The 17,478-nt window shown below is 42.8% G+C and overlaps 2 protein-coding genes across 3 annotated transcripts; one reads left to right on the forward strand and one right to left on the reverse strand.

Annotated features, from left to right (window-relative positions):
• The first annotated feature begins 2,121 nt into the window (after positions 1-2,121).
• Positions 2,122-11,420, forward strand: Pde6 (phosphodiesterase 6). The gene is made up of 13 exons (XM_089591872.1): positions 2,122-2,426; positions 2,497-2,978; positions 5,991-6,348; positions 7,094-7,486; positions 7,582-7,656; positions 7,723-7,761; positions 8,122-8,427; positions 8,489-8,838; positions 9,593-9,721; positions 9,804-10,062; positions 10,136-10,184; positions 10,499-10,959; positions 11,030-11,420. Exons 1-13 carry the CDS (start codon positions 2,379-2,381, stop codon positions 11,297-11,299), a joined length of 3,219 nt encoding a protein of 1,072 aa, XP_089447998.1. The 5' UTR covers positions 2,122-2,378; the 3' UTR covers positions 11,300-11,420.
• Positions 11,421-13,118: 1,698 nt separating this feature from the next.
• On the reverse strand, positions 13,119-17,279 carry LOC106645255 (golgin subfamily A member 7). Of its 2 annotated transcripts, none has more exons than XM_014361075.2 (3): positions 16,713-17,279; positions 16,088-16,243; positions 13,119-15,743 (listed from the first exon to the last, which is right to left on the reverse strand). In XM_014361075.2, the coding sequence occupies exons 1-3, from the start codon at positions 16,719-16,721 to the stop codon at positions 15,453-15,455; spliced, it is 456 nt and encodes a 151-aa protein (XP_014216561.1). In that variant the 5' UTR covers positions 16,722-17,279; the 3' UTR covers positions 13,119-15,452. The 2 variants fall into 2 exon arrangements, with proteins under 2 accessions (XP_014216561.1, XP_089448162.1); XM_089592036.1 differs by having other exon boundaries at positions 16,088-16,263.
• Positions 17,280-17,478: the final 199 nt, after the last annotated feature.

A 17,478-nucleotide genomic window follows, 5' to 3' on the forward strand; every position in this document is an offset into this window, starting at 1 on the left:
TGATTTAGCCCTTTTCCCTCCCTGGAGACTCTCAGGTTCCACCCCCCCCCCCTTCATTACTTGGCGCCGCTCTCCGCTTTGTTCCACAATCTTATTATCCTCCGGCCCAACAAAGACTACAAGATTCCTCTTTGGTGATTAGTTTTGCAATTTTTCGCCCGATTAAACGGGCGCGACGTCGGCTGCGCGCGATCATGTACCTTCGTCGGAGCGGAAAATTAAAGGAAACTCCAAGTCACCCTTTAATTTTCCTTTTTAAAGGTGCAGGAGTGAACTGGTTAATAGTATACAATCAAGTTTGGCCGGTTACTCCGAGCTACACGTGTATCGACCAAACGAAGGGAAGAAACACCGCGAGTTTTCGTTTCCGCGTCGGTGAAGGAAAGCGTGGCCCGTCGCGCGCACGCCACCTTCTCTAATTGCGCACGTCTCCCTCAGGGGCGTCCGAACAATACGTCTCTCGACACGTAGGTGTGCTTGTATCCTAAACCAAAGACATAATGAAAAGCTAATGTAACTTTGGGATCACCCAATAGAAAAACAAGTATGGGTAATAGACAAGGAAAATTTTAAATAGGTATTTTTTTACATCACTCGGCAAAAATCATAATTTCAACCTCATTTTAAAACATTGGAGTCGTGGCGATAGCCCACCGAAAACACATACACTTTTTGAAGGATTTATGTCTCTCTAAAATTATTGAGTTACGGTTATCGAAAGCTCGATCAGTGAATGCAAATGACACTTTCGAGAAGGGAAGAAGACGATATGTCAATGTCTCCCCCCGACTTTTACGAGACAGAAACAAAGCAACATCTTATAGTCATCTCGAATTGACGCAACACTTGTAGTTGTCGTATGCCATTCTATACATAATAGTACATTATTTTTTTTTTTTTTTTTTTTTTACCACAGGGAGGGATACAACTACCTTGACTCGAGGGGAGGGAAACAAGAGGAGACCATTCGCGTCTGGACGGAATCTGATTTGCCGTACAGAGGCAGACGAGGTCGAGGACTGTATACGTGGATGCAAATTCCCGCGCCGAGACCGCACGAGTATATATATTCCGTGTCCTCGTATCAGCTCGAACGCGTCTTGGAATTTCAATCTCCCCGGCGTATCCGACTTTTGCGAGCGAGCCAAAGCGTCTCCTGTCGATCGAAAATACGGGGGACAGACGCCAGCGCGCCGGGGAAGCTTTTACCCCGGCCGTTGGCCTCCGCGGACCGGCTACTTTCACTGTATTTTATACGGTTGTCTGTATTTGTATCCTCGTGCCACCCGGGGGGAGTATGTATGGACATACATGTGTACCAGTTCCCCTCTGCGCGCGTGTCCCTTTTGCTCGTGTGAGCTCGTTACTAGGAAAAGGCACTGGATTTCAGCCGTGGTTATTAACAGGTAATTGAACGGACCCAACTATACGTGGCTATACTGTTTATTAGCTGCGAGCGCGTTTTTTTTTTTTTTTTTTTTTTCAAATTATCAAATGACGGTGGATACACTGGTGTGCGTACCTGCAAGTAGTAAAGAGGCTTTTACGTCAGACCGGCTCTTCGGCTGTACACGGTGTTCAATCGAGTGCTCTCTCGAAGCGACAGTCCACTCGTTTGGAGTGAAAATAATTAAAACGAGGTCGTGAAAACCTAAAATCAGTTTGATCGCGCTGCAGTAGAAAATACGATTCACTGAAATTTTTTTTCTTTCCATTCGCGTCAAGAGAGTACTATAATTGACGTTGAAACTGAGCAACCGTATTAATCGATTGTAGTTAATACCTTTATAACCATGCATTAGAATGGTTGATGAACTCGATGACACTACGATGGAAATGCCCAAGGTATTTTTATACACACGTCAAACCAATCGCACCTATACCCATACACAATGTGAGTTGAAAAAAAAAAACAAAAAATAACAAAAAAAAAAAAAACATGGGAGCTAGATTGAACAACGCGTCTCGGTCAATAGCCGCGTGTACCCTGTGGTTTCTCAACTCCAGTGGGGAAAGTTCCCTCCCCCCGAACGATGAGAACTTGAGCTTTCACGTCACGAAAGGGAATTCTCTTGTTACTTCCAGTCGAGGTGGCAGCGTCGGCCGAAGGATCCATTGAAATTCCACACGAGCCTCGGAGACAAATGAGAAAAGCAAAAAACGAGGCATCATCGGCGGCCAAGAGGTGGAAGTAGCTCGAAAGGCCTGGTATCGCCCCGAAAACGCTACCACCAGCCACCCCCACGGAGCCTGAATAATGAGGAGGCGTCCGCGGCGCCGGAGGCTTGGCCCGAGCTGATCACCGCACCCCCTGGAGAAAAGACTGCGCGGAAAAAGTAATACCATGTCGAGAGCACTGACGGTCGGCTGCAGGTGATATGGAAGCCGGGGACGAGCAGGACGAGGACTCGGCGGCGATGAACGAGGTACTTACTTACGACACACAGCCATGTGGGTTTTCACGATAATTTGACAAATCAGGCGCGACATGCACAGGTGAGCCTCGACAGCAGCAGCCACCGGCAGCACCGCCAGAGCACGGACACGGTGAAGGTAGCGGCCAGGGTGCAGTGCTCGCTGCAGCGCTCGTCGTCACGGCCGAGCCCACCTCCGGGCGAGGGCCTCGATAGGGGGGAGGAGGAGCTCGGCTTTGACGGGGTACCAAGGATCAGTCGAGCGAAGCGGCTATCCTGCCAAGAGCCCATCCGGCGCGACGAGGAGCTGGACATGGACGCGGTCGGCAGGTACCTGGAGGCGAACGCGGGGCTGGCCGAGGCCTGGATCCGGGAGAACGCGAGCCCGGAGCTGAAGCTGCGGCTGCAGGCGTGCTGTCTGGCGACGAGCAAGTCCTCCTCGACGAGCCTCCAGCACGAAGAGAGCGCGCTCAGCCGGAGCAAGCGTAACAGCATCACCTCCGACTTGTTTCAGTCCTGGCTCGCCTCCAACTCGCCCGTCAAGCGCAGTCGCAGCCCCAGCAGGTGAGCCCCCTTACTCCACCTCTGTGTTTTATTGCTTTTGTGTGAGCAACAACAACAACAACAATCCCGCCCCTCTCTTTTTTTTTTTTTTTTTTTTTTTTTTTTTTTTTTTTTTTCTTTTGTCCGAGCTGTTTGAAGAAGAAAAAACAAAGTTTTCTTCCTTTACTGGGGCTTGTCTGTTTTTCGAACTGTGTTTTTCATTGGCGTGCCGAGGGCCTTCTCGGAAACGAGTTACAACAACTCGCGTTACAGCCCCGGTGCGTAGCAAAACGAAATTGCAGTTATCGAGTTTTCTTCCCGAGAAACTTTTCTCTGCTAGCTTCCGTTGGGGTGATGATCAAGGTTTTTTTTTTTTTAAATTACAAGTAGTGGGTATTTTCCGTAGGGTTTATTCCTTAGCAAAATTGATGTGGAAATTCGTGTTATTATGATTTATGCCTTTTATCAGCTAAAAAATCATGAGAAAGATTTAGATTCCAAGTTTATCATCCGTACAATTATTTTGACATTTTGCAACCTTTACTCACTACTGTACAAGGTCAAGAAAAAACGAGAAAAAAAAAATGATCCATCCAACCATCGTTTATCTAAAAATGTCTAGATAAATAAACACCGAAATATCTTTTGTGCTTTTTCTATTGATAAAATTTCATTTGTGAGTGTCCATTACAGCGAGACAATAAGTCGATGGAGCGACGTGATTTTCCTTTTACTCGAAGTCTTCGCTTAGCGAGGGACACGACAATACATTTGACAAAGTACAAATGGCCAATTAAAAAGAAAATCAAACAATGGATTTGTTCGTGAATCTTTCGGAATTTCCAAGCTCACTTTTTTTTCAGAACGGCAATTACAGGAAAACTTCGATAGCCCCGGCGAAAGGGAGACGGCTCGATTTTATAAATATTTTTCTTTGTCGGCGTTCAACGTGCCATTAAATTTTTATCGTCAGAGGGGAGGAACACCCGTGTATATATATACATACACAATGTTATTCACTGTGGTTTCGACGCGTATATTTTTTGTCGGGCAAAAAATACGCGCCGCTCGTTTTCCGGGCCAATAAATAAGAGCAGAGTCCATACGTCGCTGCGAAATATAATAACGCTGGCATACAACAATACACTCTCGATATTCAGCGGTGGTGCGGTGTGTGCGTGCGGCTACCCCTCGACGCAACCTCTCAATTTTTCCACGCGCGCTTGTCACTCACTCTCTCTCCCGGAGCCACTCCTCTTCTTTCATGATCCCACGCGGTATGTATGTACTAAGCGGAGAGGGTGTTTTTCGCGCACGTTCAAGCTAAGCTATTAAACATTAGATTTTTAAGTAAATAACACGCACCGTCACGGCGTTTTAAAGACAATTTCTTCTCGACGTACGAAAATTTGGAAAAACACCTCATCTGCGTAATGGAGCGTAAAAAACGTAGGGAGAACGGGTAATCAGTAATTCGATTTGAAAACGATTACATTGTTGCCAGCGACATCAGAATGATGTCCCTCGAGGGAATATTCGATCAAGATAATGATCCGTCAATCAAACGAGACCCCGCGAAATATGGTTACTCGAGTATAAATACATGTTCCACTTGTGGACGAGACACCGCAGGATATCGCATCGAGTCGGGGTATCGGGTGACAGTGTAAACGAGAAAGGCCCTATACGACACTATACAACTTTACTCGAGTCTTCTTTGTCAAAGATACATGGTTGTTTTTTTTTTTTTTAATTTGTAATAAATTTTATTGCAAAATATTTAAAAAATAAGAATCAATTCACATAAAGCACACGCGAAATAGCTAATCGTCGATTTCCCCTCGATTGGATTTATCAATCGGTACAGGCATCGTGTATCGCCCCGACGTGAGACCTCCCGAGCCCTGTGGATTATCTCCCTCTTTCTCTTCCACCATTCGTGTCTCTCACACTCGCGCGAATCACAACACACTACACCACGCCACACGTGTATACCTCTGTGAAGATTTCATCATTGTGATGCAGCTAAAATCCACACCCCCCTAAATTCTGGAGATTGGAAAAACTAACAAAGTACACACCCATACGAGTCTTCGATCAAGTTCAATATTTCCCTTAAGCAGCTCATGCGATATCATACGAAAATTTTAAATTGACATCGCTCCTATTGGCTTTCCTGCCTCGGAAACTAGACACGTGATTTTCAGCTTATGTTGGATTTGTTTGATGAGGGAGTTTTCCTTCTGGAGCTCTTTGAGCGATCCGAAGCTGTTGAAATTGATACATCTATCTATATGTAGTGTATATCGACACTTTGGTACAATAAAACGTCACCACCTCAGGTCATATAGTTCAGAGTGCCAGCTCGGCCGTAACTCCATCAGAAGTTTATTATTATTGAGTAGGAATTTTTTTTTCATTTCGAATGATTCCACAAAATTCTGAGCTGTTAAAAAAAAGTTCTTTGTGTATGTTTTCTTCAAATGGTGAAATAAAATTTCTTTTTTTTTTCGATCAATTTTTACTATCTCAAAATATAAAAGCTTCATTTATTTATAAGTTGTAGATGGCCCAACAATCAACTTTTATCTCTGTTATCGAGGGCCTGAGTTGTGCACACATTTATTGTATTTTTTTTTTTTTTTTTTTTCCACACACAACAAACATCACAATCTCTCTATCACTTTTATACATTAGCCCGTACGGTCGATAACAGGAACATATGCCTCGACAGTACACATTAGGGCTGCCCATCCTACACGTGTACCGAAGATTAGATAGCTCATCGACGGTTCGATTGAAAGAAACAGCCACCTAATTTGAAACAGGCACGAAAAAAACCGTTACAGAGACAAAATCTTTTTCCCTCACTCTTAGGATCATAAAAATTATTGTACCAATTAGTTAGTTGCTTCGATCTCTCGAAGTATGCCACCACGTAAGCCAGCGATCGACGAGAAAAAAAAATGGACGGGGGTGTGTTTGTGTTGTTGCTACGTCGTCGTTGCATACGTGTAAAAATACCGCGGTCAGATCGTCGAGCTCGCTGCTGAGCCGCAGGGAGGAGCTGAACAAGCTGGACGAGAACGACCTGTTCATGGAGCTGATCCGGGACGTGGCGAACGAGCTCGACATAAACGTCCTCTGCCACAAGATACTGGTCAACGTGGGCATACTGACCCACGCCGACCGGGGCAGTTTGTTCCTGGCCAAGGGCCCGTTGGAGGCGCGTTACCTCGTGGCCAAGCTCTTCGACGTCACCCAGGACACCGAGTTCGAGGAGGCCGTCCAACGCGCCCACACCGAGGAGATACGCATACCCTTTGGCGTCGGCATCGCCGGCTACGTGGCCCAGAGCAAACAGATCATCAACATCAAGGACGCCTACAAGGTACGCGTGACCATCACCATCTATATAAACGATTCACTTGAATTTTTCACGCGATATTTTGCTGCACGACCAGTAGATATACAGGTACCTGTACACGTCGATTTACGGGTAATTGGTATTATTATTACCCCCTCGCGTACCGGTCGATCCTTTTACACTCAGCAGGTTGTTGTACTCGTAAGTGCTCCGGTTACGAGCGCTCGATACTGATACTTGGAAAAACGGAGTAGTCGATACCATACTGCATTATACGCGAGTGAAATCGCGCGATGACTGTGTACACCATATTTATGGGGAGAATTTTTTTGACCCTCGCTTTTTTTAAATTTCATCCCTTCTATAGCATGAATTTTTCCTTTTGTTTTTCTCCCCAAATGTATAACTTACTCGGCAAAATATTTCATCAATCGTGCACTTGATCGCGTCAGCGGCGCTTCTGCAACTAATTGCTTGTCATTTGTCCCTGCCTCGAGAGCTTGACTTCAATCACCCCGGCTTCGTGAGCGCGCAAATAACGAAATCCCCGACTCTTTTGAGAAAAAAAGAAAAAAAAAAAAAAAAAAAAAGGTAATCTTGCAAAGTGTTGTCTCCCGCGTCGCGCACTTTCACGATAAATCTTGACTTGCAGCTTAAGCCGAGTGTCCCACCCTCCGCGCGCCGCTACAGCGAAGTGAATTGTTAGAAAAGAGTTTCGTCTGGGAAAAAAAAAAAAAAAAAAAAAAAAAAAAAAAAACTGTTACCCTAGGATCCCCGGTTCAACAGCGCGATCGACATGCGCACGGGGTACAAGACGACGCTGATCCTGTCGATGCCGATCTGCAACTACGACGGGGACGTGATAGGCGTGGCGCAGATAATCAACAAGACGAACGGCAGCCACGAGTTCACGGAGCGCGACGTCGAGGTGTTCCAGCGCTACTTGACCTTCTGCGGCATTGGGATCCAAAACGCCCAGTTGTTCGAGCTGTCGGTCCTGGAGTACCGGCGCAACCAGATCCTCCTTAACTTGGCGCGCAGCATCTTCGAGGAGCAGAACAACCTCGAGTGCCTCGTCACCAAGATCATGACCGAGGCCAAGGACCTCCTCAAGTGCGAGCGCTGCGCCGTTTACCTGCTCGATCTCGACTGCGGCGAGGCGGTAAACAATCGTTATTTTTCCCTATACTTTCGTTTTGTTTCTTTCCTCTCTCGGTCTAACGAGAAAGGTGTCTTTGGGGGGGACTCTCGGTGCAGGGTCACTTGGAAAAAATCGTCGAGAGGCCGGGCAAGTCCATCCAGGAGTCGCGGAAGCCGCTCTCGAGGAGAGAAGTGAGTTTATCGCCGTTATAATTTACTTTGGCACATTTTTCGTAACCCTCTGGTTTCACCGTTTAGAGCAACAACATCGAGATGGAGGACATCCTGCAGCAACACGTGAGTATAATATAAATATACTCCAATCGATGATAATTATCAGATTCGGGCACAATTATTATTTTTGTTCGTCACCACTCACAAGACGATATTATTATGCTTAATACATTTTTGTAGATGTATTAAAGCCCATCGTTAAGTACCTACCGTAAATCAAGTGGTTAAAACTTTTTTTTTTTTTTTCCTATAAAATTGTAACGCACTTGTTTTAGCATTGAAAAAAAAAGTTGTTTCTGGCATACACAAATGCCATTACACACTTTAAGTAAAAAACGGAGAAAAAGTATTAGCGCCCAAGTCTGATTGTATGTTGCATCCCCGTTCGCGTTATACGAATAACGTCGGCGATGAAAGCAGCAGGCAGGCGAGAGCAGCAAGTTCACGATGGTCTTCGAGATGGAGAACGAGACGCAAGAGGCCAAGGTCTATCGGCCGACGAACGGCGACCTGACGAGTCCCCTGGGCAGGATAGCGCGCTACGTGGCAGCGACGGGCCAGATCCTCAACATCGGGGACGTGGCCTCGTGGTCGCGGCGCCAGGTGTTCCAGGTAGGCGTCGAGCCGACGCGCAGCATACTCTGCATGCCCATCGTCAACGGCCAGCGCTCCGTCATCGGGGTCGCCCAGCTAATAAACAAGGACAACGGCTTCTCCTTCACCGACTCGGTGAGTTGTGTTTTTTTTATATATCTCTCGACCCTTGTGCCATGGCTTTTTTTTTGCACAGGACATCGATGTGTTCGAGGCGTTCGCGATATTCTGCGGCCTGGGCATCCACAACACCCAAATGTACGAGTCGGCGTGCAAGCTGATGGCCAAGCAAAAGGTCGCCCTCGAGTGTCTCAGCTACCACGCGACGGCTACCAACGATGACGCCCTCAGACTCATGTCCGACGAGATACGGCCCGCCGAGCAGTACAACCTCTACAGCTTCATGTTCATCGACTTTGATCTCACGGACGAGGACACCTGCCGGGCCACCATACAGATGTTCAAGAGCCTCGACCTCATCAACAAGTTTCACGTGCCCTACGACGTGCTCTGCAGGTGGATACTCAGCGTCAAGAAGAACTACAGGTACGTTATACATGGCGAAGGTCGCACACCCTATTTTAAGTAGTAATCACCGGGTTCGGTCAGACGGGAGCTTCATCGTGAATTTAAATGCATTGGCTCCATTTGAAAGTTATTTTTTTTTTTTTTTTTTTTTTTTATATTATAGTGCTCTACGTCCGGCTCCTTTAATAAAGGCACTACTATGGGCACTTAGCACTTGGGAAAGGGACAAGGAAAGGGATGGGAGGCCACCCATTACAGGGAGGGGGTAGGGGGAAATTAGGCAATTATGCTGCAAGAAGGTCGCCTAAGCCCTCCTCGAGGAGCATTGCGTGGTGAAAAAGCACATGTGAAAAATCACAGAGGTACTTGCCCGAAAAAGTCGCACTATGGCCGGGAATTGAACCACGGTCTCCCGCGTGCCAATTCACGACATAGCCGACCGAGCCACCGCGCGCTCTCATTTGAAAGTTAAATTTTTCTTTCCTTTTTACAAATGACGTCCGTTCCAGCGGCGCCACGGGAATGAACTTGTCGCTCGACATTAGGGAGTTTAGCATAATCGATCTTCGATGGTATACACACACACACTCCTAGAAGTTGTTTTTTTTTTTTTTTTTTTTTTTTTTTCGGGAACGCGTGAGGAAGGGGCGGTGATGTGATAAATCAGTCTGGTTTGTGTCTTCGATGACGTGCAATTTCCCCGTCGAGCATTCACGAGTAAACAAAAAAAAAAAAAAAAAAAAAAAAACCTCGAAACTTTGTGTGTACGCAGGCCAGTAAAGTACCACAACTGGAGGCACGCTTTGAACGTGGCGCAGACGATGTTCGCGATGCTCAAGACGGGAAAAATGGAGCAGTTCATGGAGGACATCGACATGTTCGGGTTACTGGTGGCTTGTCTGTAAGTAATTAACCGAAACACCCGCCAAAGCGTCGAAAAACAACTCTACTCCTGTATATACGTGAAATCTGCGCGCGTACAGATGCCACGATCTCGACCACCGGGGCACGAACAACGCCTTCCAGACAAAGACGGAGTCGCCCCTGGCGATACTCTACTCGACCAGCACCATGGAGCACCATCACTTCGACCAGTGCGTCATGATACTCAACTCGGACAGCAACAACATATTCCAGAACCTCGCGATGGAGGACTACCGGCGCGTCATGAGGGTCGTCGAGAACGCGATACTATCGACGGATCTCGCGGTCTACTTCAAAAAGAGGAACCGATTCATGGAGGTAATATTTACGGTTTTTCAAATGCATCATAGCTTTTACAAATATACTTATCGTGCTTGGGTCTATTTTACAGCTCATCGAGGAGGGCGAGTTCGACTGGCAGAGCGAGGAGAAGAAGGAACGTGAGTATATATATATACCCACTGTATCATGTACACCTATACACACACTTTCGAGACGCGTTGCGCCCAATGCGTGGCTTTCGAAAATTACACGACGATACGTTTAAACATTTTTTTGCGGTTGTTTTGGACGGACGAGAAAAGGTGAGGGGGGTGAGGGACTGCACGCACACACGAGGCAATATCGATCGCCGAGTACACGCCGGGACTGTTAATTTCACGCGGGTAGGGAACCCAAAAACAGCGCGACTCGAGAGAAAGGGGAGACAATAAATGAATAAATTAAACTAAAAAAAAATGAATGGTGAATAAAGTGCTCTGCGGGATAATGATGACGGCCTGCGACGTAAGCGCGATCTCGAAGCCCTGGGAGATCCAGCACCGGGTGGCCAAGCTCGTGGCGGACGAGTTCTTCGACCAAGGCGACCTAGAGCGGCTCCAGCTGAACCAGCAACCCGTGGCTATGATGGACCGCGAGCGCCGAGACGAACTGCCCCAGATGCAGGTCGGCTTCATCGACGTGATCTGCCTTCCCCTGTACAAGGTCCTCTCCGAGACGTTTCCCTGGATCCAGCCCCTGTACGACGGCACCCTCGACAACCGCAAGCACTGGCAGGACTTGGCCGAGAAGGTCGAGATGGGCCTCACGTGGATCGACAGGGACGAGATAGAGGAGCCCGTCGAGGAGTTCGTCTCGACCGAGCCCAAGGACATCGAGTTCACCGTCACCACCCTCAACTGCACCGCCCACCACGCCGACAAGAAGCCGACCGACGCGGTACGCGATATGCTTCCCCTCCTCCCTCTCGTTTCAATGTCGTCATGCGTTTGTTTCTCACGTACAGCTGCCGCACTACGGGGCCAAATCGTCGCTGGGTAGGTTTGCATCGCTGCGCAAGGGTGGCAGGACTCTGAGCAAGGGGGTGCGCAGCCGGTTGAGCCGGTCCCTATACTCGAAGACCAGTTCCGAGGACGCGGCCATTACGGCTGTAGCCGCCACGACGAAGACAACGGCGACTACCGGTGCCACAGCAGCTGCCACTGCGAAGGGTAGCGCCAAGGGGTCCGCCGTGTCGGAGCGCAAGAGCCGGAACAAGCTGTGCATGCTCATATGACGGCTGACCTCGTCGAACCTCGAGAGCATACCCGAGTAAATCCCACCCCCCCTTCGAGCTACGATGAGCTCTCCCGATGGCCCGTTGGAGATGAGCCAACGGAAAGTATGTACACCGATTGTCCAGCTTTAGAATGATATTGGTTTTTTTTTTTCCCCTCTCGACATGATATTGGTTTCTTCCCCCCCCCTCTCGACGTTTACATGATGTACGTATGAAATTTCTTCGTTTTTTGTTTTTTTTTTGTTTTTCGTGTTACTGAATCATTAATATCAAAGATAATTGTACGCTATTATGTAAAGATCGTGTTACAAAAGCACTTTTACATTAAATTTCTTCATCAGTCGTGGGAATTGTGAATTGTATCCCTACTAGTCGAAATGTGCAAAAAATTCGATGCAACACAAAATTAACACACACTAATTAAATTTATCAAAAAAAAAAAAAAAAAAATCAAAATGTACACTGACTTTTTACGGTGAAAAATCACAAATTGTTTTTATGAGTGAGAAGAGCACGTGCTTTACTTGCGATTGACGTGCAAAAAGTTGTCAAGTAACTTTGGTTGGTACAGGAATATTTGTAAATACTACTAGATTGAAACTTTGGTCATTGTTTTTAATACACCTGAATTGAGTCAACTTTACCAAAACAGGGCTTTGCTTTTTTCATTGATAAAAGATAGGTACTCATAAAGGGATACGCAATTCCAAATAAAGTGCAACGAGAGAAATGTGCGCTACTCTAAAAAAAAAAAAAAAAAAATTCAAGAACAAGCGTTTCCAACGGCCTTGATGATACAAGTTAGGGTAAAAACTGAAATGATATATACATATATATATTTTCAAAATTATATGATAACGAATTACCTGCCGATAACCGTTCCAAACTGATCGTTGGAGGAATGTAACAGAAAAACCTAATTTTCAACAATACATTCCAACAAATTAAGTATTTGTACAATTGAAAATCGTACAGTGATGAAAAAAAAAAAAAAAAAAATTTCAAAGTTTCATTGACTGTTTGAGAAGCTCATCGTTTAGGATAAAATCTTAAATAAAAGAAAGTGCAATGAACAGGCTATACAAACAGTTTGTGTGATGATACGATGAATTTTTTTGTTTTCTTTTAATCAAAAACAATTTTTAAACAAAAGTGTTGTGTACATAATAGTTTGTCTCAATGATTCGTCAGAATATTTTGTTAGATACTTACGCGTGTGTGTACTAAACGTTAAAAAAAATTTTAATATAAGTCATTAACATATTAATATATATATATATATAATAAAGAGAATCACAAAGCGAATATAGTAATAAATATTTTATTGTATTGGTAAAATGTAAAAACACAACTACTGGTAGGATGTGTGGGTTTGAATTTCGACAATCTTTTTGTATTATTTAATTAAGTGTGTAGGGTTGAATGTGTTTAAAAAAAAATATGGATTCCAGAATTTTATCACTCACAAATTATAATGAAAAAAAAAAAAAAAAAAAAAATTTGCTTGGTCAATTAAAACATGGTGCAAGGCATGTGAGACGTATAAACAAATCGTTTTAGTTAAAGGTAAATAAAGGAAAGCACTTGTCCCCAGAGAAGTGTGAATACAATTTTTAATATAACTGACAAAAATATTCTCGTCCTCTACTTTTTCTCTATTACCATCGGGATGACGATGTCAAAAAGCGTCCCTCTTGTATTTTCTAATAAAAAAAACTTAATAAAATATCCATAAGAATTGGAAATCCATTGATGTTTAAAAAACTTTTTTTCTTCGAACCTAATCCACAAAAATAACAACAATGAAACAACTAAAGATGATTTGTGCAAGTCCGTCCAAACTTGCGCTGATTTTATTAATAAAACACTTACATTCGAAACGCCAATCAACGCTTACGGTAATCTTCAAGTCTCGAGTTATTTGGTCCTATTGGAAAATTAAATGTACAACTTGCTTTGTTTCAAAAATTTCGTAGTACTTTTCGTAAAATCCATGTGTTGGGCTCTTTTGTTCGCCAGATCATTTTAAAGTTCATCGCAACGCAAGGCGTACACGCATATAATCAGCACATACTTCAATTTCTCAACCAAACGTTTAAAATGGACAAAATATGTTACAACAGTCAAATGAAAATCGAAAAAAAAAAAAAATATACTCATGACTGACGGCAGTGACGAACAATTATCTTCTCTTATCTGTTCTTCCTTTACATGATTTTTTTTTAATTTTATACATGGATGAAATCATACCATGAAAATCAGTCATGTGAACATACATTCAAAACCCTCACTTGATCAATCATCTTCGAGAGAGTATGAGACCACTGACGAATTCTATTATAAGCATTAGCTGAAAATCCAGACTTTTTTCTTTAATAGAGATAAAACATTATTTCAAAATGCATAATACTTGTTCCATTTATTCCATCCGTTATCATGTTTTGATCAAGTTTTCAAATTAATAAGAGCTCGTTTTCTTTCTCTTGCATTTCATTTTCTTGAAATATTTATTAAAAAGTATTAATTTCGAATATCCACTATACAGTTGTCACTTCAACACAATTTTCCTATACAAATATAAAAGTAAACAAATAATGTGATTTTTCTTCTGTTAAAAGTTAATAGTCATGCCTCTATATTTGTAAGTCAATTACAGCAAAATAATTTATTTTGACGATATACATGTATAAATACATAAATATATGCAAGATTATAATGACATTAATAACAATAATAATTCCAATAATACATATAAATACATAATAACATTATTTCATGATATATAACATACTGACCCATTTTCATGTATTTTTCGGATACAGAAAATGAAATTAGCAATTTAAATTAGAATTCTTGATATTACAATAAAGTTGATTAAAGGGTTTTAAGAATGCTCAATATTTTTGGATTATCATAAAATAAGTTGCCCTTCGTTATTTACTCTCTTCTTTGTTAAAGCCCAATTTTGTAGTCAATTCATGGATCTTTAAGCTAGATGTACAAAAAAAATTAGTCTTAATAAAAGTTGATTATTTCAAACACATATATTACCTAATTCCTTGTTAGTGAAACAATTCCTCCAGATTACTTTCGGATACATTAAAAACGACACTATTATCGCACCATCACCATCTCTTTCACCACGATTATAAAAAAAATAAGAGCGACGGAAGATAAAATTTCGGAAGAATTGTACAGACTTTTATCTAGAATAATTATATTACTCACACTTGTATAAAAATAAAATAAAATGCAATATACACATTGATAATATTTTTTGAAGCTTAAATCAATACATACTAACATACGTGCTGTCGTAAATGCATAGTAAAAATACACTCTTTTTTGCAACTATGATGTAAAAAGCAAAAAAATTCAATTATACAGTTAACGAAAATAAAGGAAAAAAATTTGAGGCAAGAATGCTTTAAAAATTTAGTACCGTATTGCACTTAAATTTTGGGCAGATTTGATACAAAAGTCATTAAAGTCAGATGTTTGGAAGAATCGCTATTCAAGTACGTGATATCATTGTTGGGTCACCGTGAACTGTAGGATTATCCGTCACCCTAACGTGGTGGCTACAATAGCTGCAATTTTACAGTTCTTGATTTTAAGGAATAGTCATGATTGATTTCATAAAAACAATTCCACATATAAAAGTATAGATCACTCAAAGTATACAATAATTACGTTACATTTCTCAAATTTCAATCTTCATACAAAATGATTGTTTTACAAAAAGTACTTATAGACGTTATTCTTTGGTTGTATTAGTGTAATAACTTTTTTTTTATATATAATTCGGCATAAACATTACACGCATACATTTAAATGATGCAGCCACCACGCTTTTTGTATGAATAACGAAACAAAAGCATCAGCGCATTTCAACTAAATTTGGTTCGGTATGCTCACACTTATGATGAAACTTCGCACTTTGAACAAAGATCGACATTTTTTTTCATCACGACGCTTAAAGTGGTGTGTCTCGCCGGCCAAGAGGAAGAAGAATTTGCGTGGCAGTTTGCGGGACATCATCACGCGGCCATAAGCACAAACGTGTGGACTTTTTCTTTCAACATTTTCTTAAAAAACGGCAGACACACTAAGGTCACATGAAGATCTCGGTGGATCGGCTAACATGCAGTCACGACGCGGGCCTGTCAAGCACCGAGATCTCTATTAATCTGAGGCCACGGGTCGTCGGATCAGTCAGGAGTAACCCGCGTGGCCTATAAATTCTTTCGTTTTGTTCACTCACGAACTTAGCGACCTTGCGCAAACTTTTCTCGTACTGCGTTTCCATGCACATGTATATGAGGTAGCCCGTGAGGCAAGCCATACAGCCGTAGCAATAGGTCGAACAGGTGGCTTCCTCTGCCTCTGCGAATATGTTGTTCAACTGGTTGATTGTGTATTCAAAAGATTGCCGGTCCAACTGCGTAGCAGACATTTAAACTTCATGTTAGTATCAATGTTAAGGACTCAAATTTGATTTGATGTTGAAATACGGCTATTTTCTACGGTGCCAATCTACTCTACATGAGTAGTTTTGGAGAAGTAGGTTTTCGTCTTATTGAGAAATAACACTTATAAAACTTAAATTTTATAAGTACTAAATTTAATAAAAGAGCTTAATGTATTATTCTCATCATATTATCGTGATAATTGATACATAAAAACAACCAAGATAAATTGAAATGGGTAAATAGAAATTGGGAGGGGGATGGACTGATAAAAGCATTGCATTAACAGAAGAAGAGTTAGAAAGCGATTACTCACTCTATCTCCCAGTTCGGCAGGAAATCTGGTTTGAAACTTAACCATAGTGCCCTCACTATAATCTCGCTGGATAAAGACTTTTAAACAGTTTTGTGGAGGCCCTCCGCCACCTTGCCCTCGACCAGCTGACATGTCTTCCAGAGGTGTATGATTGCTCTACAAGAATTAAAATCCTTCTAGAGACGACAATTGCTGTCTATCTGTTATTCTTGGCAACTATGAACAACAATGACACTCAAACAATCCCAAAATCATTAAAATTACGCAACCTATCTCGTTTCATTATTTATGATGAATTTTCAAGTGCCAGAGCGGTTGATTCACATTTTATTGTTTTTGAAAGTGTCATTGACCACTAACCACACAATCGCACTCCAAAAACCAGCCTATTATCGTCCTAAGTAGATAGGCTATTCAGAAAAACAGAATACACACTCATTCGAATTGGAAGGCATAGGAGCTTTTGCGGAGCAGGGCTATGGAACTACTTGAAAGTATATGGAATACAGCAAAACAATAACAAAGAACTGAGATGATATAAATCTGAGCCAAAATACATGTATACACTTATATGTAAGTACATATGGTGTCATATGAGTAGTTAAAGTGATTGGTATGCACTTACCATGGGCATTTTGAGCTTCGTGTTGCAAGCGGGTCGGGGACAAGACGTCAAGATCCACAGCGGAGGCCACGGGATGCCGATCGGCTCGTCGTGTGGCGAGCCACGCAGCCCAGATCTACCTAGAAGGATGTTTTTCCTCTTCTCCGAGGATGAGAAGAAGGAGTTGCTGTAGAATACAGGTACTACTGAACACAGACAATTGGATGATACTTAATTATACTTGATTGCGCGACGTTTGGCATTCAACGACAGTCAACGACCACGAGCTCTCTTGTATCTTATTTGATATGAAATTGAGACTAGGCCGATAAGACGAGAGGTAACGTACGATGTACTACTCTTAACTTATAGTTTTGAGTTGCACTTAGCGAATCGCGAATAGCGATAAAGCCTAAGTAGCTGTTGTAATGAATGGTACACGGAAAGTCTAATCTAGAGTCTACTATATCTATCTACCACCCACACGCGCGATCACACACCAACACGGGACATGGATTTACGAAACACTATTATTTATTTGTACAGAAAATCAGCACTTTACCACGCAAATCCGCAATTGTTGCAAGTTCGCCATGTTAGCAGCAGAAGGCAAAGGCAAATGCAGAAAACTTTAGTGAAGTGCGCGCGCACCTTTTGATTCGTTACGTGTGTTACGCGCGTAATTTGAATATCACCTATACAAGAGGTTATGTTAGGAAACCCTACAATAATGGTCGCAATCAACAATCAACTGCAGTTTTGACGTCACTGTTATGATGTCATGGTT

The sequence above is a fragment of the Copidosoma floridanum genome, unplaced genomic scaffold, assembly GCF_036245765.1.
Source record: "Copidosoma floridanum isolate Cflo_tuat_1 unplaced genomic scaffold, Cflo_Japanese_pri ptg000014l, whole genome shotgun sequence".
In the NCBI taxonomy this organism is placed as follows: domain Eukaryota; kingdom Metazoa; phylum Arthropoda; class Insecta; order Hymenoptera; family Encyrtidae; genus Copidosoma; species Copidosoma floridanum.